This window comes from Silene latifolia, chromosome 4, assembly GCF_048544455.1.
Source record: "Silene latifolia isolate original U9 population chromosome 4, ASM4854445v1, whole genome shotgun sequence".
Classification (NCBI taxonomy): domain Eukaryota; kingdom Viridiplantae; phylum Streptophyta; class Magnoliopsida; order Caryophyllales; family Caryophyllaceae; genus Silene; species Silene latifolia.
In genome coordinates, this window is record NC_133529.1 from 64023429 (window position 1) to 64047821 (window position 24393).

The 24393-nt window shown below is 39.0% G+C and overlaps 1 protein-coding gene and 1 non-coding gene across 2 annotated transcripts; one reads left to right on the top strand and one right to left on the bottom strand.

Annotated features, from left to right (window-relative positions):
• The first annotated feature begins 18065 nt into the window (after positions 1–18065).
• On the top strand, positions 18066–18172 carry LOC141654366 (small nucleolar RNA R71). The gene has a single exon (XR_012547926.1). It is a non-coding gene; the product is annotated as a small nucleolar RNA R71 (small nucleolar RNA).
• Positions 18173–20766: 2594 nt separating this feature from the next.
• LOC141651585 (protein FAR-RED IMPAIRED RESPONSE 1-like) lies at positions 20767–22753 on the bottom strand. Its single transcript, XM_074459290.1, has 2 exons — positions 22703–22753; positions 20767–22251 (listed from the first exon to the last, which is right to left on the bottom strand). The coding sequence occupies exons 1-2, from the start codon at positions 22751–22753 to the stop codon at positions 20767–20769; spliced, it is 1536 nt and encodes a 511-aa protein (XP_074315391.1).
• Positions 22754–24393: the final 1640 nt, after the last annotated feature.

The following is a 24393-nucleotide window of genomic DNA, read 5'->3' on the forward strand; positions in this document are numbered from 1 at the left end:
AGTTTGTTCTAGTTTCATTGTTCTTCTATTTTCATTTCCATTTCCAATTGCATGGTAATTTCTTATTCATATTTTCATTATGTTTTCCATTTTATTTATCGTTAGTTTAATTTATATTTCCACCATGTTAGAGTAGTTGTATTTGTCTAAGGAGTAAGGAGAGTCATGCATGATTAAGTAATTTGTAAATGTCAAAATAAGGATAAGTTAATATTGTATAAGTGTTTCTATCACATGTTTGCACCGTAATGTTTAATCTATGTTTAAAGGCCTTATTCATTGATTAAGTTTGTTCATTCGTTCTAAAAGTCGAGAGGCACGGAATTGAATTAGACTAAACATGTGTAGTAGGACGACCTAGTCATGGACAAGAGTTTCTCTAGGACCCGGTCTATGGTTGACACTAATATCGTAAGGTGGGTGTCTTTAAGTCTAAACATTTATCGTGAAATCAACTTCCTAACTTGACATAAACATTTACGTAATTAGCATGTGTGACCCGACCTCCCTAGACAATTTCTTTTGATTGTTGTTTTCATTTTATTTGCATAATCAACCAATCAATCAATCAACCGCATCGACTCAAGATAAACTTCGCTCCATAACAATTAATTAATAACTCCCGTCTCCTTTGGGTTCGACCCCTAAGTACTACATTCATTTGTTGTCTAGGGTATAAATATTATCTTTGTATAGGTGTGCGATAGCCTATCAAATTTTGGCGCCGTTGCCGGGGAGACGGTTTTGTTTGCTAATTAGTTGTTGAATTTTATCTTGTTTATTTGGTCTCGGGGAACACTTGTTCCTTGAGATTCATCTCACGGTTTTCTTGTAGTTTTAGTGCCTATTTTTGTAGGTAATAAAGCTATTGGCCTTTCATAATGAATTACGAATTTGTCCCACAACTCAAAGACGAGCCTTTTCATGACTATCTTGCCCGATTCAACCATTTTTGCAATAGTCTCCTCTCTCTTGGACATGTCCTTGATGGGGATTACATGGTTCAATTCGCGCTTAATGGCATGAATTTTGAGACCCGAGAAATAGCTCTAAACTTGAGTAATGGGAGTGTCTACTATATGATGGGGTTAGAACTTTGGGATTTCTTTGATTTCATGGCTATCCAAAGTCAATTGCGGGAGGTATCACGTCAATTCCATTATTGGCGCATCGAAGAGGAGCTTAAAGTGTTACAGGCTCGTTTGGAAAAAAATTCTCAAGAGAAATCGAGACCACGTGAGCCTATCTTTTCTCATTTTGCATTTTTACCTCCCCAATGTGAGTCTTTTAAATCTAATGATTTTGAATTCTTAGATGACGATGATGATAGTCCGACTTTTTCTTCTAAAAGTCCCCCTAATGTCATTCCAATTGATAATTTAGAGACTCATGTTGATGACATTGTCCTTGTAGTAGATAACACACTCACCATGGACGATGCCGGGCCCGAATATAATGAAAAGGATGAGGTTTTACACGAGACCTTAGACTCCTTTGAAAATCCTTTCGTGGAGGATGTGGTTGACCTTTTTAAGGTTGATGAAGGACTTCATGATGCTAAAATAGAGGTTAAGTGGGATGAACCCCCCATTTTCGACGAGTCCTACCACTTAGAGTTTTCATACCACCAATTTGAGACCGATTATAATTCTAATTTGTGCACTAACGATTATTTTTATGGTCTTAAGCATGATGCTCCTTTTGTTGCTGACGAGTGGAGTACGGTGGTTCTATTTGAAATCTCTCATGAGCAATTTGATAAGATTAATCATTTCTTGCCTTTGATCTTTCATATTTATATTTTGTCAATTGCTTACATATGCTTGTGTATTGCTCATGCACAGGTATATGATTTACTTCTAAGAGCATTGACATGCTTTTTAGAGGACGATGGAGGGTCCATTAGAAAAAAAATAGTTTGTTTTTATTTCACTTTTTACGTAATTTCATGTTTTATTAGAATTAGGAATCAATTTTAGACTAATTAGCTATTTTGAGTTGTGACTTGTAGGTGTTTGAAGAGGAGAAGAGGCGTTTTGAAGGATAGCATACTACCCCATGTTGTAGCCCCGTTCGGGGTCGTAACATTTCCGTTTCTTCAAAAAAAAAAAAAAAAATTTTAAAAAAAAATTATAAAAAAAAAGTCAACGGTCAACCCCGATTGGGGTCGTGACTTTCTTCCTTATTGCGCGTTTTAATAAAATACGGGATATGCTAATCTTTTCCATATGCTTCAAAAGCAAAGGTCGGTACTCCTTATCTCTATTTTTTCTTCATTTTTCAATCAAATCACCTCCGAAAACCTCTATTAGCATCAAGGACAAAGTACCCACCGGAATTTTGACCCATTTTTTTTTATGAGATGCTAAATGGAGGAATCCCCCAATGTTTATGCTAGCTTGGGGGAGGCTCGTTAGTCTAGTAAGTTTTCTTTGTTTTGCACTTTAGTTTATTTCTCGCAACCCATTAAATATGACCTCTTATCCTTCTTGTTTATGTGTTTTACGCCATTTTTATGGTTTAGTTGGGTAATTTAATTGTTGGCACATTGAGGACAATGTTAAGTTTAGCTTGGGGGGAGATTGCATTCGCATATTAGTTAATTTGCATTTAGTTAGTATAGATTTAGTGAGAATTTTTGAAAAATTTGTGTGAATTTTTGCTTCTAATTCTTTGCTTGTCCTACTTATGCCCTCTTGTTTGTCCCATTTTTGGCTTGATAGCTCTTGATTCGCTACTTTTGATGGGATATAGCATGCATGGGAATGTCTTGACATAGTAGGTGGAAGATGGAAATTAAACCAAGTAGGCTTGATCTTGACTTTTGGCAAGTTACAAAATTGGTAAGGTAGAACCTCCTTAAAGGCCATTTCATCTTTATTTGGTCTCACTTAAGTGAGTGGTAGGTCTCCTTATGGTGTGTGTTACATCAAAACGCACAAATATGGTCTTCTTTTCATCTCTTTTAAGCATTACTTTCATTTTGCTATGCATTTTTGAAGCCAAATTCACATTGATAAATTTGCCCATTTTCTAGCCCCCTTCACATGTTCTTATTCCCTAGCTACATTAAAAATAGCCTACCCTTGTTAAAGCTAGTAGCTATGTCTTTTGGTGATAGGAAGCTCAAAATTGGGATGTTCTTTAAAATTTATGTCATTGTGAATTTGTTTGCCGGATGTCATTGTTTTCCGGTTGTGCTATGAAAGAAAGAATTAGAGTTGAAGAAAAAGAAAAAGAAAAATAAAAAGAAAGAAAAAATGAAAAAAAAAAAGGATGAGAAAAAAATGAAAAGAAGAAAAAAAAGAGAAAAAGAAAAAAAATGAAAAAGAATAAAGTGATGTAATTTGGAAGAAAGGAAGAAGAGGTTGTGTTATTAAGAGTTCTCATGTGTTCATCAATATCTTATGAAGAATTTCTCATGATTAGTAATGTAAGAAGTCATTTGTCAATTTGATTTCTATTTGGGTTATTTGGGTTGGATTAAGCATCCTTTTATGGTTGTTGCTAGCTTAACGTTAGCTCCACATATCCATAATCATTTGTCCCCCTTATTGTCCCATATCACAATAAAGCCTTCTTCTAACCCTTTGGCTTCATTATTTGCTTGCATTTGATTGTTTCGGCTTATGATTTGATTGTTTACCATATTAGATTGCGGGCACATTCTCATGAGTCGAGGATAGCTTGAGTGATTATTCACAAAAATGTCCTTTACACAAAATTGAGTTATGAGTGGATCGTGAGAGTCCGAAAGTCAAAAGATCATGCAAGAGCCGGAAAGTTTACTTGAAGTCATCCATGCTACGCCGCCATGTAAATCTCATCCGTGATTTTGCTTATCCTTATGCCCATGTTGATTAGGGATTTGAATCATTTTGCTTGTTAGCTACTTGGGATTTGCAATGTTGGGATGATCTTGCTTGAGGACAAGCAAGGACTTAGCTTGGGGGAGTTTGATAAGTGCATATTTTATACATTTTAACCCTTTATATTAGTTTGATTTTACATATCATTTTAGCACTTATCAAAGTGTTTTTTAAACTAATATTGTGTTTCTAGTGCAATTGTGTGTTCAAGTGTGTTTTGTAGGAAAATGAGCTAAATGAGCTAAAGTACTATAAAATGTGCTAACACTAGAAGCAAGGCTAAAGAAAAGAGCAAGATTGGACTAAGTGTTGGAAGTGCATGGATTTTGCATGAAGAAAGTGTTGGATCGAAATGAAAATGCAAGCAAAGTCAATGTGCAAGTCAAAGCCCAAAAATTCAAGTCCAAAATGTGGTGGAAAATTTGGATGCTAAAGAAGAGTTTAGGATGCCAAAATACTTAAGATTCCCTCCTTAATGCTCTTAACCACACTCATAAACAAGACATTAAAGCACCAACTTTGGATACCTTGAGCATTAAACCAAGAATTGAAGAGAAAATTAAGAGTGTGCTTAGGATGCCATTTTGGATTCCTCTACAAACTTTACTATCTTATTTCCTATATAAGGGGTGCTAATCACACACCTTTATACTACACACCACTCTTACACATATTTTTCCATCTAAATTCTCTCTAAATTTTAGTACTTACTTTAGGTTAGCTTAGTTTAGTTTAGTTTGTTTACATTTCCTTTTAGCAATTACATTACAATTCCATTTCAAGTTTAATTCCAAGTTTAATTTCAAGTTTGTTCTAGTTTCATTGTTCTTCTATTTTCATTTCCATTTCCAATTGCAAGGTAATTTCTTATTCATATTTTCATTATGTTTTCCATTTTATTTATCGTTAGTTTAATTTATATTTCCACCATGTTAGAGTAGTTGTATTTGTCTAAGGAGTAAGGAGAGTCATGCATGATTAAGTAATTTGTAAATGTCAAAATAAGGATAAGTTAATATTGTATAAGTGTTTCTATCACATGTTTGCACCGTAATGTTTAATCTATGTTTAAAGGCCTTATTCATTGATTAAGTTTGTTCATTCGTTCTAAAAGTCGAGAGGCACGGAATTGAATTAGACTAAACATGTGTAGTAGGACGACCTAGTCATGGACAAGAGTTTCTCTAGGACCCGGTCTATGGTTGACACTAATATCGTAAGGTGGGTGTCTTTAAGCCTAAACATTTATCGTGAAATCAACTTCCTAACTTGACATAAACATTTACGTAATTAGCATGTGTGACCCGACCTCCCTAGATAATTTCTTTTGATTGTTGTTTTCATTTTATTTGCATAATCAACCAATCAATCAATCAACCGCATCGACTCAAGATAAACTTCGCTCCATAACAATTAATTAATAACTCCCGTCTCCTTTGGGTTTGACCCCTAAGTACTACATTCATTTGTTGTCTAGGGTATAAATATTATCTTTGTATAGGTGTGCGATAGCCTATCATAATGTCACATCATCAGCACGAGCTCGGAGGGGACTTTCGATTCGGAGTGATGTAGCACCGGTGGTTGGAGAGGGGAGTACTCAATCATGGACGGAGCAGGAAGTTGAGCGTTTGGTTGGAGAGGGGCGTCCCCGAGTTCTTGAGGAGGGGACTTTTCAGCGGGTTATTGAGGAGTTGGCCGAGCAGGAGGGGGACGGGGAGCAAGTTAGTAGGGCTCCCCGCGTCAATATTCGACGGGCGGAGAAGGGACGTTGGCAGCGGGTGTCCGGCAAGGGTTCTAGTTGCGTCGTGGCTCCGAAGAAGAAGAAGTCGAGCAAGGATGTCTCTTGGATGATTACTGAGCGTGTTCTTGGTGGGCCAACGTTTCCTTACGTGATTCCTAGCTTTGGGGGTCACATTGCCCACACCTTGTGGTCGACTCCTAATGAGGTTGGTCGACCAGTGCTGACCGGTTACCACCGATTTTGTAAGACGAGGGTGTTGAGTAGTTGGGGGCTACCCTCGGACGCCCAGTCTACTTTTGACAGAAGTGGTCTTTCTCATCTTCCCGAGTGCATGCTTGAGCATTACAACATGACTCCCATTTCTGCTTTCGTTGAGAGGTGGCAGCCCGACACCAACAGCTTTCACATGCCATTTGGAGAGATGACTATACATCTTCACGATGTTGCACAGATCTTAGGTATCCGGGTCGACGGTGAGATTTGTAAGGTGGAGAATGATGACGGGACTTTGACCGATCCCCTTATATATGTTTGTGGTTTCTTTGGGAAGTCAGCGGAGCAGTTGAGGTTGTCTTTAGAACATACGAAGAACGTCCCTATCTACAAGAGTGGAGGTATTTTGGTAGACTCGGTGTGTCAGGTGGCGAGGGTTGGTGATGATGTGCATACTCAGGGGTTTATCGCCGTGGTTTTGGGGTCGACGCTTTTCGTCGACAAATCAGGCAATCGGATACGTCTTCAGTTGTTTCCCTTGGTGGCAGATACCGACACTATAGCATCTTATGCTTGGGGTGCTGGTACACTAGCCTACATGTACCGACAGTTGGGTGTTTCTTCACATGCTAGTGTGAAGACTATTTGTGGTTGCTTGCCATTGTTGCAAGTGTGGATCTATGAGTACTTTCCTCTTTTTAGACCCGGTCCACCCTTAGACATCCTGCCTACTCAGCCTCGGGTGTGTTGTTGGAGATCTGGTGTTTCTTTTTCACAGGCTGGGGAGAAGTTGCTGGACTATCGGAGGATATTAGACGGTCTTACTACTGCGTCTGTTAGGTGGGAGTCGTACGGCCCGGGTCAGGAGAAGGCGTACCCTCGTGCCCTTTTCTCCGGTTGTTTACGGTTCATGGACACAGTCGGGCAATACTTACCCGATCGATGTTTACGTCAGTTTGGGTACAAACAGGTGGTTCTGAATCCCACTATGAAGGGGACAATGCATCGACCTGCTTCGGGAATAGGATACGACGTAGAGATTGGGCCGGTGGTGGATCATTTATGGGACTGTTGGGAGGATCACCAAGTACAGCTGATCGACTCCTGTTACTTTTCCGGGGGAGCCTGCACCAGACTACGAGGAGTGCTATCGAGGTATCTCTCACCCGCTCATCATCGATCCTGATCATCGACTAGCCCCCTTACCACGTGACGATGTTGATTTCACTGTTGAGGTAATTATATGAATGTTGATTCATTTGTTATATTTTCCTTAAACTAAAACTTCTCGACTATGTCTAACGCGTTAGTTATTTTTTTTATTTTGCAGACTGCACACGCTTTGCTTGACTAGTTCGCCGAAGCTGAGAAGATTGTGGATGACAGAGCACAACTCAAGTTTTTCCGCACATGATGAACACGGTACGACCACTAATTGACGCTCGGAAGAACAGAAAATGCCCGGGTCGTCGTCAAACACCCGGCGATCGAGTTCAGCGTAGAATGGATGGTGATGATAGTCATAGTGAAGATGATGAGTAGTAGGTTCGGTTAGGGACTATTATGTTTTTAGACTTTGAATATTGTGTGTTTTTAAACGCTTTTTATGAAACTGTTATAACCGTGTTGAAATATAACCGTTATTTAGTTCAAAAATATAATCGTTATTCAGTTCAAAAATATAGTTGTTATTCAGTTCAAAAATATAGCCGTTATTCAGTTCAAAAATATAGCCGTTACAAATTTCAAAAATATAGCCGTTATAAATTTCATTATAAATACCACTTGCTCCATCCATTCCAATCACAACAACTCTTCTCATTCATTAGTATAAATCCTTATTTCTCAAACAAAACCATCAAAAACAACAGAAACAATACCACAATGGTTACAAATGCTCAAAAAATCACAGTTTACCAACAAAAGATTGATTCCATCGTTTCGGATTTACCAAAGTTAGTGGATCGTCTTGAATTTGTCGTCCCATATGACACTATATGGAATCTGCTTGAAAATGATCTAATTGGCACAATCTCTTTCATCTTGGGCGGGAACACGCAAGATGCGCTAACTTCTCCAGTTATTGATGATGTTGTGTCTCTAACAACATTAACAGAAAAGATGTGGGAATATTGCAGGTTGCAAAGTGATGTCATTACATATTTTAACCATATAGTGACAGTGGTCGATTACGCAAGACTTTCTGCTTTATGTGCTGGTAACGAGAAACTCAATATCATTGATATCTATGATCAATATATTGCTGGTCAACCTGAAGAAATTGAGGCTGGAGACGATCTAGAAGATATGGAACCATCATCTTCATCAGCGGAAGATAATTAAGTTGGATTTTACATTCCAACTTAATTAACTTAAACTATGTTTTAATTAAGTTGTAATTTTTAATTTTGATGTTTTAATTAAGTTATAATTTTTAATTTCTATGTTTTAATTAAGTTGTAATTTTTATTTTCTATGTTTTAATTAAGTTGTAATTTTTATTTAAGCCAATAAACGTGTTTAAACCATTATATGTTGATAAATAATCCGATACAAGTGACGATAATACCTAATAAAATAAAAGATAACAAAAAATAACTAACGTCGTGGCTCGAAATTGCTCCACATAGCGAACTGATGTCGGTACATGCCACTATAATGAGCTACGCTACCATCATGTGGCCAACGAGGATATAGAGGTGGCATCAGTGAAAGGGGATGCACGCGGATCCTAATAAAATGGTTACCCACGTGCAAACCCATAAAACACGATATGGGCCACTTACACCAACCGGGGCTCGTAAGGGCAAGTAAGTGGCACTCGTACCCCAGTGACGTACACCGTGCTTGTCGAGAAATGAAGAAACAACACATATCACCCAATTATACATCGTGGCAAAACCAAGTAGATCAAACATGTCCATCCAGTGGCCCTGTCCACACGGTACTTGCTGCATAAAGTTAATTCTAGCAATGTCGCTATCATATCTGTCCCTTCTATAAACATGGTCACGATACGTGTTGATGGAACTCTTGATTTCTCTAAGTAACTCCATTCTAGCCATCGTGAAGTGATTTTGGTCACCCCGTAAAGCATGTGAAATAACTGGGTAACCGCAACGACCGTCTCCGAAAGGATCAAACCATGCTTCAAGATACTCACTAAATCACGGTGGCAAAAAATAAAGACTACTAAAGCTCCTCCAATGACCTACAACATAGTTTACCTCTAAAGGTGCACAGAACGATGTGTCGAAATTACCCGTAGTGGATGTGGTAGTGGATGTGCCAGGAACTGTCATAGTCGTACTAGTGGTAGTAGACGGAGTACCCGGAGAAGCTCCGGGCAAAGACGGATCTCGTGAAGATGTTGATCTACCTCTACCTCTACCCCTACTATTCCGCCATCGTGCATGCTCAATGGCGGATGGGTCTCTACGAGTTGCCCTCTTTGGACGACCTCTCGGGTTCTCGATCTCCGCTGGCTCATTTACATCCTCCTCCTTGGGGTGTAACTGGGAGTATAGAGCATCGTACATGGCAGATATCATACTCGGATCACAATTCCGAATTTCATCAAATAATTCCTCAAGTCGATCTTCATCAGTAGCCGGCATTGCCTCATTACCATCGTACTCCAACTTCCTCCAAAATTCATGTGATGCGGAACCGCTTAGTGTTCACAAATTAAGATGTGGTCGTTGGGTCACGGTCAAATCAAAACAGAATTTATAGCTTCACAAACAACTCTACAATTAGTAAAGAGGCAAGTAAAGGTCGGATCCCAAGGGACGGGAGTTGAAATGAGATTTCTATTGAAACTAGTGATGTCTTAGGGGTGTCATAAATTGGGTTGATGTAGAAGGTCACTAAACTAAAATAGCAATGAAAATAAACAAGCAAGATGAATTAAAGGGGTGTAGATAATTGATTAAAGACACTAGGGTGTCATGGGATCATAGGGGAATCATGGGATATGATCATACAAACATGTTCTCAAATTATAAGCAAGCAATTATTGTTGTGATGGATTGAGTTGGGTTATATCTTACAATCCTAGGAAAGTTTGGGTCCCGGAGCCGAATCGATTAGATTGTACAACACCTACAAGTCGACTTAATCTTCCCTACTCAACAACATGCATGGTCTAATGAGACTCGAGTTGGGTTATGTCTTACAAGTCTCATTGAAAAGATAGAAGATGATAGTAAATGCAAGGATTCATAGGCTTAGCATTTCATCAAATATAACATGTGCATGAGTTGAGATCAAAACAAGCAAGCAAATAAAATATGAAAGCATATTAATTTAAGCATGAATCATTCCCCATGTTGGTTTCCCCTAATCACACATTAACCCTAGCTAAGAGACTACTCACTCATCAACATATTGAACATGCTAGCAAGGTTGTCAATCATACTAACAATATGAAACATGATGAACAATTAAAAGTAATTTAGCAATAATTAAAAAGGGATTAAGAGATTATACCTACTAATGATTCCAATAACAAAGCAAGAATAATAGAAGTACTTGATGTTTGATTGAGAGGTTGTCAATCTCCCAATAATAACCCAAATAATTTTCAATTACCCAAAATAAAGGATGAACAAGAGAGAGATTAAAGAACTAAAACTTGGATTAAAGCTTGATTAATACTTGATTACAATATTAAAGAGAGATTTGATTGATATTAACTACACTAATTATTGATAAGAAGAACATGCTCCTCTAATTAGACTAATGGGGTATTTATAGCGGAAATTAGGGAGGATGCATTAGGGTTAACTAAGGGCTAAACTAGTAATTACACTTTTTAGATTGAGCAAGGAGGAGCCGGTATTTTTTGAGAGAAGGGCTTCTTTCTTCGTAGCTTGGAGAAGACGATCCGTGCTGGAGCCGAATCCGTGCGGAATAAGGTCGGGACGGGCGGATTCTGGCGTTGGAATCCGAGCGGATTCAAGGGAATCCGGTCGGATTGTGGAGGTGGAATCCGAGCGGAATAGAGCAAAGCCGCTCGGATTGTGCGGCTAACGGGGACGGACGGATTAGTGACAATCCGCTCGGATTGTCACTCAAAGAACATATCTTCTTCTTTTCTTCCCTTTTCTTCATAAATTCCTTGGGGATTTCCTTGGGGACTCAAGGATCCTTTCTCAACATTGCTCTTCTACTATAATATGTACAAAGGCCTTCTAATCTTGTCTCTCCTTGATGCTTGGTCATTGAATTCGATCAATTTAGTCTTGTTTTGCCATGAAAATGCAAGATTCTTACTCCTTTCCTACCAAGGGATCAAAATCTCAAAGAATATGCAAAACAAAGAACTAAAGATAAGAAATGACCCAAATATGCACTAAAAAGCATGGGAACAAGGCTAATTCGGGGGGCTAAATATGCGCTAATTATGGTCACATCAAATATCCCCAAACCGAACCTTTGCTCGTCCCGAGTAAAGAGGTGACAAAGACTAGGACCAATACTAACCTATCCTAATAATATAGCCGATATGAGACAATTAGCGGGTCTCACTCCGCCCCTTCAACTCACAACAAGACAACCATGAGGTAGGATGCCTTCTTGCAAGGCAAGGTGGGTCTTGCCAAAATGGCGACACATCCCAACATTAAGCACACAAAATCACATAATGGATGCATCTACAAAAAGAATAGCCACTTCCTCATCAAGTGGCGGAAGCACTAAAGAGGAACAAATTTAAGAGCATGTAATCCTTCACAAATACTAGTTCAACAAATTACTAAGTCTAAGAGGATGGCACTAAATCACCTCCAAATGGTGTTAAACTAGACTACTTTCGTCCTCAATTTCCAAATGCTTTCGTCAAGAGCGATCGGATGGTGGTGGAATGATGATCCCTATGATGCTAGTAGCATATGACATGACAAGTCTCGAATTCTCTACAAAAGTAAAGGTCATGGATCGTCCCAAACTCGACCAAGTGGCTTGACAAAAGGCTTTTTGGGAATGAAATGCTCAAATCTTTATTCACAACGGGTGGATATGACTAGTATTCAAAATTGTCCTCATTTCACTTTCACATTTCAAAAATTTAAAATGGGGTTTGTCCCTTCCGGGCTAGTGTCCTTTGCTTTCGCCAATCGCTTATTAGGCAACCGGTTAACCTCTAGACAATAGCTTTTCGGGGTGATAGTCACTCTGTCTCTGGGCGGCCGAATTCACAACCGTATGGGGGCCCAATTCAATGGATCCCGCACCAAAGCACATCGAAGTGGTACGCCTCCATCAAAACAACTTAAATTTCTCAACTTTCAACAATTCATAACATTTGAGGTTTCCTTGGCATTAATTTCTTCCACATGACAAAACTTCTTTGAAATGAGCACTTCAAGCTTATTGATAGAAAATATTTTTGGGCTGCCTTACCACAAGGTCAAACAAGGTCACCTAGACAAGTTAACCAAGTCCACATCGCATCACGGGGTTGGATAGGTGACTCACATGCAAACCCTTGACTAGGCCTTGGGTCATGGGTCAAAAGATACTAGTATGACACTATCTAGGGTGTTTTACAACCATTCTAGTAGGCAAAGTCTTAAGTTGAACAAGTATTTGTAATGGCTTAGTTGCTCTTGTCAAAGTTCCTAAATAGGCATTTTTCAAAACATTTCTAACATGCAACTACATGCCATGATGCAACTAATATAAACATCCTAATGCAAGTGATTCTATTAACTAATATGACATATAAACTAAATGCAAGTCCTAAGTTCACATTATTATACCACATCAATCAAAATAAAGCCACATAGTCATTAACATAAAGAGGAAAAAGGAGATTGGAAAGATCATACCATGCGGTCTTCATGATCATCATGTCTCGGATGTGGCGTAGTCAATCAATGTGAACAAGGATAGAACAAACCCAATATATACAAGACAATATATACAAGACTACAAAGGAAATAAACAAGTTTTTGGGTTTTCAATTTTCAATTTTTTATGATTTTTGAAATTTTTCAATTTTTTTGGATTTTTGAATAAGAGTTAAATGTTAGAATTCCCATCCCCACACTAATATGGGCATTGTCCTCAATGGCCAAAATGATGGAAATTATGCAAAGATGATGCATGATTTCTATACTAAATGCAATCTATACTAAGCTACACTACATGATGCATGGTTTTTGTTATGACGGAGAGGATAATTTAGATTACCTCCCGTTGTGTATGCATTAACTTCCCCAAACCGAGTGAGACACTATTGCTAATGTCCAAGGATGGGTGTAGTTCATGCACACACTATGCAATGCATGAAACTAATTTGTCATTTTGGATTTTGAAAATGGGAACAATAAAATGAGAACACCTCAATGGTACCGAGGTGTGAGTCCGCTATGGTGCTAGGACTACTCCAACAATGATCAAAATTATAATTAAGACAAAGAGAGAAATAGACAAACCATGAGAGGGTAGGAGTCTCCAAGGCTTGCTAATCTTCCATCATGCTATCACCATCACTTTCCTCATTAGAAATGGTCACATTGCCACTTCCCTTGTCATTTACTTCTCCACTTTCTTCCTCATCTTGCTCATCATCATCTTCACCATCCTTTTCTCCTTCACTTGCTTCTTCCTCAATGTTATCATCAACTTCTTCATCATTACCAACAACCTCATTGTCACCCAAAACGACCCTAGATGCACCCGGAAATAGGACTTCTCTATCCGCCCAACTAGGCAAAGGACAAGATGGATCAAGTAGTCCTTGCCTAGCTAAGTGTAGGAGGGGTGGATATTGAGCCAAGTAAGCATTTTTCCGATCTTCAAAGGCTTGCTTGTGCATTGCTTGCATGAGAAGAGTCACATAATCTTTTCTAGCTTCAACTCCTTCCGGCTTGAACTCTTCATACTCAAAGGGGTACGGTGGTATGACAATGGAAGAGGAGGGAGTTTCAAGATCACCCTTTTGTTGTTAAATAATATACTCGGCCTCTTTAGAAAGGGGAAGTAGATAATTGGTCCGGTGGACGCTTAGACGACAAATCTTTGAAGGCAAGGTGAACGATCTAGCTTCACTAGTGAGCCATCCATACTTAGTGTCAAGGGGGTTATGGGCAACCCACTTGAACTTGTGTATCATAGTATGCAAATCAACAAGATGACCACCCTCCTTTGCTTTGTACTTGTTATCCTTATTGAAGTTAGGATCAAAGTGCTTAGCTAGGATAGTGACTAGGCCGCCATTAACAATAACGGTAGTGCCCTTCTTCCCACAATCAATGTTGAGCCATCTATCTACCAAGAGCCTCAAAGAATTGTAAGGCTTGGTGTGTACTCTTCCAATGTTAAAAGCCGATTCAAGGAGAATAAAATCAAGTTTGGTGAAATGGTTGGTATCTTTCCTTGCAATTATGGTGTTTCCCACGACCTTGTGCCATACTCTTATGCCCGGATGGTGGACCAAAAGAGCACGACTCGCATGAAAGTCCTCAAATTTCTTCCCGGAGATTGCCTCCCAAAGAGGTTCGGGGTCATACTTTCCATAATTCTTAAAATAACGCGGTTCATCACTAAGACCCAAGATTTCACTCAATTCCCTAAAGGAAATGCGTCTACTAACATTAGCTAGACGAAACTCAAGATTCTCCCTATTCTCAACTTTGGTGACTTTCAAAGAACTTAAAAATTCCAAGGTAAGGGAGGGGTATGTCAATTCCTTTGTTTCAAACAATTTCTTCAACCCCATGGCATTGAAAAAGGCTCTAGTTTGCTCAAGAACACCCAATTTTTCTAAGGTATCTTCACATATAAATTTGGTGGATTGTAATGACTTCATAGCAAACTTGACAAAGGTATTTCTATGGGTATCGGAAATAAAAGTTACTTCCGGATAATGCAAAAGTTGATCGATTTCCGGAGTAGAAGGTGTTGTTGCTCCCATAGAAGGTTGTTGTTGTTGTTGCACTTCCAAGTTTGGTGTTGCTACCACCATAGCCAATGCTTTCTTTGTTTGAAGAGCCTTTTGCCTTTGTGAGAGTGCCTTAGCCTTTGGTGCCTTTGTTGCCTTTGTTGCTCCCTTAGTCCTTGCCATTGATGAACTAACCAAGAAAAGAATGAAAAATCTTCAATTTGTAGTGTACCCAAATCGATTTAAAGGTGAAAGGCTTTGCCTTTATGAAATCAAAAATCGACTCAAAGGTTGAATATTTTGTGCTTGGTTTTGATTTTTATTGAAGAAGGAGTGATTGGTCTGTTGTTGGAAGGATGATTTGATTTGTTTTTGGTGAATGTTGTTGAGGGTTTTTGTTTTTGTGATGGAGAGGATGAGGGTTTTGATGTTGTGGGTAGTGTTTATGAATGAATGAATGAATGAATGAAGGTGGGAGGGGTTTTAAAGAGACTGAAATTTTCGAATCTGCAGGAGCAATCCGTGCGGATTCTGCCCAATCCGTGCAGATTCTGCTCTTTCTGGGCTTTACAAAACTCGCCTAAAGACGGGCGGATTCGGTGGAAGACGCTCGGATTTCAAAACACGGGACGGGCGGATTTGGCTGAAGACGGACGGATTTCAGTTCAGGAGATTTTGCTTGTTTTCCTCATCTGCAAAGACGGACGTCTTTCTTTCAAGACGGGCGGATTCTTCAAGACGGGCGGATTGCTGCTCAGGACGCCCGGATTCAGTCACAGTCAAGAAATTTTCAAAATTCAGCTCAGTTCAGGACGGGCGGATTTTCTGCAATACGCTCGGATTACTGAAGCTGGGCGGATTCTGTACAATCCGCTCGGATTGTTCCCCTGTGTACACGGATTTAGTTCCATCCGTGCACAATGCATTTCCCTTACCATTCTTCTATTCTTTCTTCAAGTCTTGTGTTCGTCATTGTGGGGGCACTACTAGGCATGGATAGCCTAGGCAATTGTCATCCCCACACTAAGCTAAAAGCACTACACATCAATTGAAATTGTTAGTCCCTCCCTCACTTCTCTCAAACATGACAATTATTTTGATCAAAGTAAATAAAAATCCAAAGATGACAAAAATGCAATACAAGAATTGAAATGTAAGTTAGGGAGTTAGAAATATTTACAAGTGGTGGTTTAGGGAGGACTCCACCAAACTCTCATTCATGATGAGATGTCAAGGGGGCATGTTCAAGGTGTTGTTGATGTTGCTCAACACCTTGAAGAAGTAATCAAAAGCTTGTTCATTATCATGGTAAAGGTCCTCAATAGTCCTTGGCCTTTGTTGTTGGTCTTGATCGATGGCATTACCAATGTAGGGATTAAAAATCCCTTCAAATTCGTCGTCCCAAAGACCACAAACTTCATTAAGTTGATCATTGAAAATCTCTTGCTTAGATGGAGACAACTCTCCCAATTTCTTCTCTTGGCCAATGAGGCCATCCTCTTCTTCCTTGATTGATTTTGATGAGCTTTGCAAGCTCTCCTTGTCACAATTCACTTGCTCTTTGAATGGAGCATCTTCAATTTTCTTCTTCCATTGGAGTTCCGATTTCTTCCTTTCATCCTTTCGGCTATAATGATCAATCATGAAACATGGTTCATGCAAACGAGGAGCTCTCATAGTCTTGTCAAGATTAAAAGTTATGCTTTCATCTCCCACTTCTAGAGTGAGCTCACCATGTTTCACATCAATCACCGCACCCGCGGTGTGTAGGAAAGGTCTTCCTAGGATGATTGGAATGTTGGAATCTTCCTCCATATCAACAATGACAAAGTCCACCGGGATGAAAAACTTCCCAATTCGCACGGGGACATCTTCCCATATCCCTAATGGTGTCTTCGTCGATCTATCGGCCATTTGGAGCGTGATGTTGGTGCATTTAAGCTCTCCCATCCCCAACCTTTTACTCACCGAGTACGGCATGACACTCACACTAGCCCCTAGATCACATAAGGTTTTGTTGATCGTCGTGTCGTCAATGGTACACGGTATTGAGAAGCTTCCCGGATCCTTTAACTTTGGAGGTGAACTCCCTTGAAGTATTGCGCTACTCACCTTAGTGAAGGCGATAGTCTTAAGCTTCCGGATCGACTTCTTCTTTGTGAGGATATCTTTCATGTATTTTGCATAAGCCGGCACGTGATTGATTAATTCCGTGAAGGGAATTGAGACTTCCAAATTCTTCACAATTTCCATGAACTTTCCAAGTTGATCATCAAATTTGGGCTTGGCTTGACGACTTGGAAAAGGAAGTCTAATCACAATGGGCTCCTTCTCCTTGGCCTTGTCTTAATTTTTCTTTGAACTTTCTTCTTTTGATGATTCTCCATCTTTGGAGTTTTGCACAATTTCTTCTTTTTCACTAGCTTCCACAACTTCATCCTCAACTTGCTTCTTCGGTGCTTCATACCTTGTACCACTTCTCAAGTGAATAGCACTAACCGTTTCATGTCTAGGGGGATTACTTTGAGGTGGTAATTGCCCCTTTTGTCTTTGTGAGCTTGAAGATGCTAGTTGAGTCAATTGCGTTTCCAACATCTTGGTGTGAGCTAGAATGTTGTTGATGGTGGTTTCCTTTGCTTGGCTATCTTTTTGCATTTGAGTGAAAAATTCTTGTTGATTCTTTTGCATTTGGAGGACCGCTTTTTGGACATCAAAACCTTGGTCATTTTGGTGATTGTATGGATTTTGATTTTGGTAACCTTGGTTTTGATTGTAAAAGGGTCTTTGATTTTGGTTTCTCATGGGTGGTGGAGTGTATGTTGTTTGAGGGTTTTGAACATTTTGGCTTTTGTATGAGAGATTTGGATGGAATTTGGTGTTTTCATTGTAAAAGTTGGAATAAGGGGTACCACTCTTGTATGCTTGGAAAGCATTCACTTGTTCATTTGTTCCCCTACATTCACCTTGGTCATGTCCCAAAGTTCCACAATTCTCACATATCCCACTTGGGATTGATGAGGATGCCGTCATGGCATTAACATGATGCTTTGATGATTTTGAGTTTTCCTCAAGTCTAGCCATAGCTTGTTCAAACTTCAAGTTGATTGTGTCAATGTGAGCACTAAGTTGAGCACCCAATTGAGTAACGGAGTCCACTTCATGCTTTCCTCCTCTAGTAGCCTTGCGAGGTCTACTATATTGTGAGTTATGGACCGCCATTTCCTCAATTTTGTTCCATGTTTGATTGTCATCAACTTCGGTGAACATTCCATTTGATCCCATATTGAGAATGTTCCTAGAATCTTCATATAAACCATTCCAAAATTGTTGTACCAAAAACCATTCGCTAAGTCCATGGTGAGGACATGAGCGACAAATTCCTTTGAACCGCTCTCAAGCTTCATACAAAGATTCTTCATCCCTTTGCTTAAAACCCGTAATTTGAGCTCTTAGCATGTTAGTCTTTTCCGGTGGGTAGAATTTTTTGTAGAAAGCTAGAGCCAACTTCTTCCAAGAATCTATTCCGAGGGTGGCCTTATCAAGGCCCTTCAACCATTGCTTCGCGGTGCCGATTAAAGAGAAAGGAAATAAGACCCATCTAATTTGGTCTTTAGTCACGCCCGTTTGAGAGATTGCATCACAATAGTCGCAAAAGGTTTCCATATGAGAATGAGGGTCTTCACTAGGCATTCCCCCAAATTGGCTCCTCTCAACTAATTGGATGAAGGTGGACTTGGCAATAAAATTTCCGGTTAGATGTTGCGGTGTAGGAGTACCATTTGGTAGATTCTCCTCGGTGGGTACGGAGTGTGACGAGAATTTAGGCATTGTAGGTGGATTTTGTGGGGTATTGTGTAATGGGTTCTCTTCTCCTTCTATTGCGAAAGGATTAACAAACTCACTAGTGGGTTGAACAACTTCACTAATACCTCTTAAATTCCTCCTAACAAGTCTCCTATTGTTCGTCAAGGTTCTTTCGATTTCACGGTCAAAAGGCAACAAATCACCTTGTAACCTTCTAGACATGCAAAATATCAAACAACTCGAAAACAATTAGAACAAACCTTGAGGAGTTTTACTTCCCCAAGGCGAAGAAAGACACAACTAATAACAATAAAAAGAAATCTAAATCAAACAAACACCGTCCCCGGCAACGGCGCCATTTTTGATGCGGAACCGCTTAGTGTTCACAAATTAAGATGTGGTCGTTGGGTCACGGTCGAATCAAAACACAATTTATAGCTTCACAAACAACTCTACAATTAGTAAAGAGGCAAGTAAAGGTCGGATCCCAAGGGACGGGAGTTGAAATGAGATTTCTATTGAAACTAGTGATGTCTTAGGGGTGTCACAAATTGGGTTGATGTAGAAGGTCACTAAACTAAAATAGCAATGAAAATAAACAAGCAAGATGAATTAAAGGGGTGTAGACAATTGATTAAAGACACTAGGGTGTCATGGGATCATAGGGGAATCATGGGATATGATCATACAAACATGTTCTCAAATTATAAGCAAGCAATTATTGTTGTGATGGATTGAGTTGGGTTATATCTTACAATCCTAGGAAAGTTTGGGTCCCGGAGCCGAATCGATTAGATTGTACAACACCTACAAGTCGACTTAATCTTCCCTACTCAACAACATGCATGGTCTAATGAGACTCGAGTTGGGTTATGTCTTACAAGTCTCATTGAAAAGATAGAAGATGATAGTAAATGCAAGGATTCATAGGCTTAGCATTTCATCAAATATAACATGTGCATGAGTTGAGATCAAAACAAGCAAGCAAATAAAACATGAAAGCATATTAATTTAAGCATGAATCATTCCCCATGTTGGTTTCCCCTAATCACCCATTAACCCTAGCTAAGAGACTACTCACTCATCATCATATTGAACATGCTAGCAAGGTTGTCAATCATACTAACAATATGAAACATGATGAACAATTAAAAGTAATTTAGCAATAATTAAAAAGGGATTAAGAGATTATACCTACTAATGATTCCAATAACAAAGCAAGAATAATAGAAGTACTTGATGTTTGATTGAGAGGTTGTCAATCTCCCAATAATAACCCAAATAATCTTCAATTACCCAAAATAAAGGATGAACAAGAGAGAGATTAAAGAACTAAAACTTGGATTAAAGCTTGATTAATACTTGATTACAATATTAAAGAGAGATTTGATTGATATTAACTACACTAATTATTGATAAGAAGAACATGCTCCTCTAATTAGACTAATGGGGTATTTATAGCGGAAATTAGGGAGGATGCATTAGGGTTAACTAAGGGCTAAACTAGTAATTACACTTTTTAGATTGAGCAAGGAGGAGCCGGTATTTTTTGAGAGAAGGGCTTCTTTCTTCGTAGCTTGGAGAAGACGATCCGTGCTGGAGCCGAATCCGTGCGGAATAAGGTCGGGACGGGCGGATTCTGGCGTTGGAATCCGAGCGGATTCAAGGGAATCCGGTCGGATTGTGGAGGTGGAATCCGAGCGGAATAGAGCAAAGCCGCTCGGATTGTGCAGCTGCGGGACGGACGGATTGGTGACAATCCGCTCGGATTGTCACTCAGCAACATATCTTCTTCTTTTCTTCCCTTTTCTTCATAAATTCCTTGGGGATTTCCTTGGGGACTCAAGGATCCTTTCTCAACATTGCTCTTCTACTATAATATGTACAAAGGCCTTCTAATCTTGTATCTCCTTGATGCTTGGTCATTGAATTCGATCAATTTAGTCTTGTTTTGCCATGAAAATGCAAGATTCTTACTCCTTTCCTACCAAGGGATCAAAATCTCAAAGAATATGCAAAACAAAGAACTAAAGATAAGAAATGACCCAAATATGCACTAAAAAGCATGGGGACAAGGCTAATTCGGGGGCTAAATATGCGCTAATTATGGTCACATCATCATGTAAGACATCAAGTGGGACTCGAGAACCAGCTCTAGATAGACGATGAAGGGAACAACTACATAAGAGACCATGTGATGTAGTCAAGACACAACCGCAATCAACTGTCAAATGGTCTTCCGTCATCTACGCGCCTCTTTGGAATTCTTCTCGTAATGATACGAGAGAATTCTTAAAAAGCTTACAAGCTAATCTGGAGAATAACCCAACAAGCCTCGTCAACCGTTTCGATCTAGATAACTCTAATAAGTGTCGGATCTCCACGTGTTGCGTTTCCATCAACGAATGAAAACGGACCCATATGCTATCAAGTGCCAGTTTCGCGCTATTCAACCATTTCTTCAAAATTGCATGTGCCGACTCAACTCGGGATGTAGATGTATTTCCAAAATGGGTTAATTTGTTTGTTCGGTACTTGGCCCATTTTTCAACGTGCGGGAACCATGTACTATGAATATAAGCTGCTACTGGTGGCCATTGCTTTGCCAATTTTTCCCACGCGACATCAAACTCGGCTCGGGTCCCCGCCTGTACAACCACTCCAAACAACCTTGAAGAAATGAATATAGCCCAATTACTATCCCGAGTGACGACATCAAGTACTATCGCCTCTACGGCAGCATATATATGCCAAAGACATAGCAAATGGGAGGAATTCGGAAAAACATTGGGAATCGCCTTCGTCAACCCTCTTTCGAAATCTGTAACAATGACATTAGGCTGAACGTCGTCATTGAGAAGGGCCTTCAGATGCCGTAAGGCCCAAGCATAACCGTCCTCGGACTCGTACTTCACAAAAGCATATGCGATCAGAAAGGTCTTTCCAACGGGTGTGACCCCAACCATCTCAACAAGCGGAAGACCGTGTTTGTTGGTCTTATACGTGGATACCATGATGACCACATAGTAGTATGATCGAAACATCTTAACGGCTTCCGGATGAGCCATGAACATGTGGGTTAGCTGATTAGTCGACTGATCGGTAACCCAAAAGTGCACATATCTATGTTGAACCGCAAGTGCTAACATTTGTTGTGCCGGGTTTCTTCCTTCTCTTTCGTCGGCCCTCACTTTTTGAGCCCGGTTGTAGATTTGTCGTCTTGCGGGTCGTGGTTTTTCTTGATTCCGCTTATGTAATCCCGCACTAATCAGAGTCGGTGGTATATGAGCTCTAACTTGGGCATCGATAAACGCCAACTCATCATCATCAAGCTTAGCATAATATCTATCACTATCGCCATACTTCACCAAAGCATGATTATGAACTCCGAATCGCATGTAAAGTAACCATTGTGGAGGGGCGGCTTGTACTTCAACAATTTTCATTTTGAATTTGCAATCACACCATTGGAAAGTCGTGTTAGCCCTCATTAACGCGCCTCCATCATCATTGTTAGGACGTCTTCCACCTCTACGACATACAAAGTAATCCACACGAAGATCCGTCTTCTGACCCCGTCTCTTGTTGCTTGCTCTTTTAATGCCAAAACCGTGTCCAAGTGCGATCTGATATGCCCAATTGAACCCTTCTTTACTTGAAGTGAATACTCTGTTGGTAATGAAATGTTCCGTGTAATCAACACCGTTGCTACCGAAATCATCGTAATAATCCTGCACGAATTTCAAAAATTATCATATTAAACAAACCGAATTTAAAATATAAATAAAAATAAAAAACGATATTTAACACAAAAATTACATAAGATGAAAATTATTATATTTATTTAACGACATTTGTAAGACGGAATTTACCGTAATTATTTAATTAATACATTTACCGATATTTGTAAGACGGAAATTAGTTTATCGTAATTATTTAATTAATATATTTAACGGTAAGCCGGAAATTAGTTTTTTTTTTTAGAAAATTAAAAAAAATACTAAATGGGCCTGGACGAAAAAAAATTTCGTCCAGGCCTATTTCGTCTATTTTTTTTTCTAAAAAAAACTAATTTTCGTCTTGAATTTGTTTTGGGCATTGGGAAGGGTAATTGCTAATCCGTTCTAATCTAATCCGAACAAAAAATTATAAAATAGAAGCGTAATTAAAATCTAAACATACCCCGGCGAATTCGTTGCTAGCTTGATCATTGTTAACGTTATTATCTGACATGATTAAACCGTTTTAATCGAACATTACGTAAAAAAAACCGTCTTTTTTTAGAAAGATTTTAGAGAGAGAGAGAGAGAGAGAGAGAAAGTTAAGGTAGAGTTAAATGGGGGCAAACTTGACAACTTGTCTTAATAGTCGACGATAATTACTAAAAGTGTCGACGATATTTAAGACGACCCTAAAATAACGATTGTAGCCCATGAAATCCATAATACAGGCCCGAACTTATTTAAGTGCCGTTCCTCAGTAGTCGACCACTGGCCTGCCCCAGTATATACTACTTTAATCAATAACTCACTATCATCTATGTCATGTGGTCTTGGGACCACATTATACACCAACTATTAGAGCATCAACAATAGAGGTTTGTCAACAAAGGTTTGTGTACTTTTTAGAGGTTTGTTGACAAACCTCTCTATTGTTGGAGATGGGGTTTGAGGTTCATCCATAGGAATGTTACACATTTCGATATACGGGTTTGTTGATTGATTGGCAAGTGGTCCCTAAAAGTTAGATATTTTTATTCTCCAATAACATATGTATGAGGGGAAAAAATGGGTAATTTTATGTGGGTCCTATGATATGAACCTTGAAAAGGTTTGTCTATTGTTGTATATGGGTTTGTTATTGAAGAGGTTTGTTAAATTGATGATGTGTCATGTGACAAACCTCTTTAGAGGTTCATCTATTGTGGATGCCCTTATGAATTATGATCAAAAATTCAAAACAACAAAATATGTCCTTTTTATTCCAAGTTTCCAACTCCCTCCTCTCTCAACTTTACATCAAAACTACCATAACATACACTTCTTATTTACACAAATTCTCATTGAAGACGGGCAATATTCGTCACAAGTTGAAGACGGATAATGTTCATCTCACAATATGCAAGTGACACTATCAATGGGGTGCTCCATTTTCCCCCCACTTGCCCTCCCACTTTCCTTATTGTGAGAGATGCACTATCCGTCACAAGTTAAAGACGGATAATGTCCGTCACAAGCAAGACACTTTGTCTTATTTATGTATGTCTTTTTGGTAGATGTATTGAGTAATTGTAAATCGGGAAATTCTATGCACTACTCTTATATTTTTACGTTTATAAGTTGTAGCCCTTTGAACAAAAGAACTTTGATTTTATTTAAATGAAAGATCTTGTAAAGTCGAATAATTGTTCTAAAAAAATCGCCACTTTTGACTTAGCGGCTGAGATATATGTTTGACATAGTTTTATTCACTTAAAAAGGTAAAAAAAAAAAATATGGATATTAATTATACACAAGTTCTTTACTATCGAAGTATGTAAATGGAAATAATTTACAACAAGATTGTAAAAGAATTCAAACCAATACCTTTTTTGAGGTAATGATACATATCATCCTCTTCGTTATAACTTACTCTTATATTTTGATCCTCCTCCTTTAAACGTAAAGAGAATGTAACACAAGTATTTTCCAAAATACATCATATTATTGTTATATTTCGGGGTCCACTAGGGACATTACACCACATATCTACATCCCCTACAAGTAAAAATCACTTGCCATCATCCTATATAAACTTGCCCATCTCATCTAGACACCTTTACTTACACACCTTAAAACCTTGTCAAAAACACACTAATATCCTCATCCAATTAT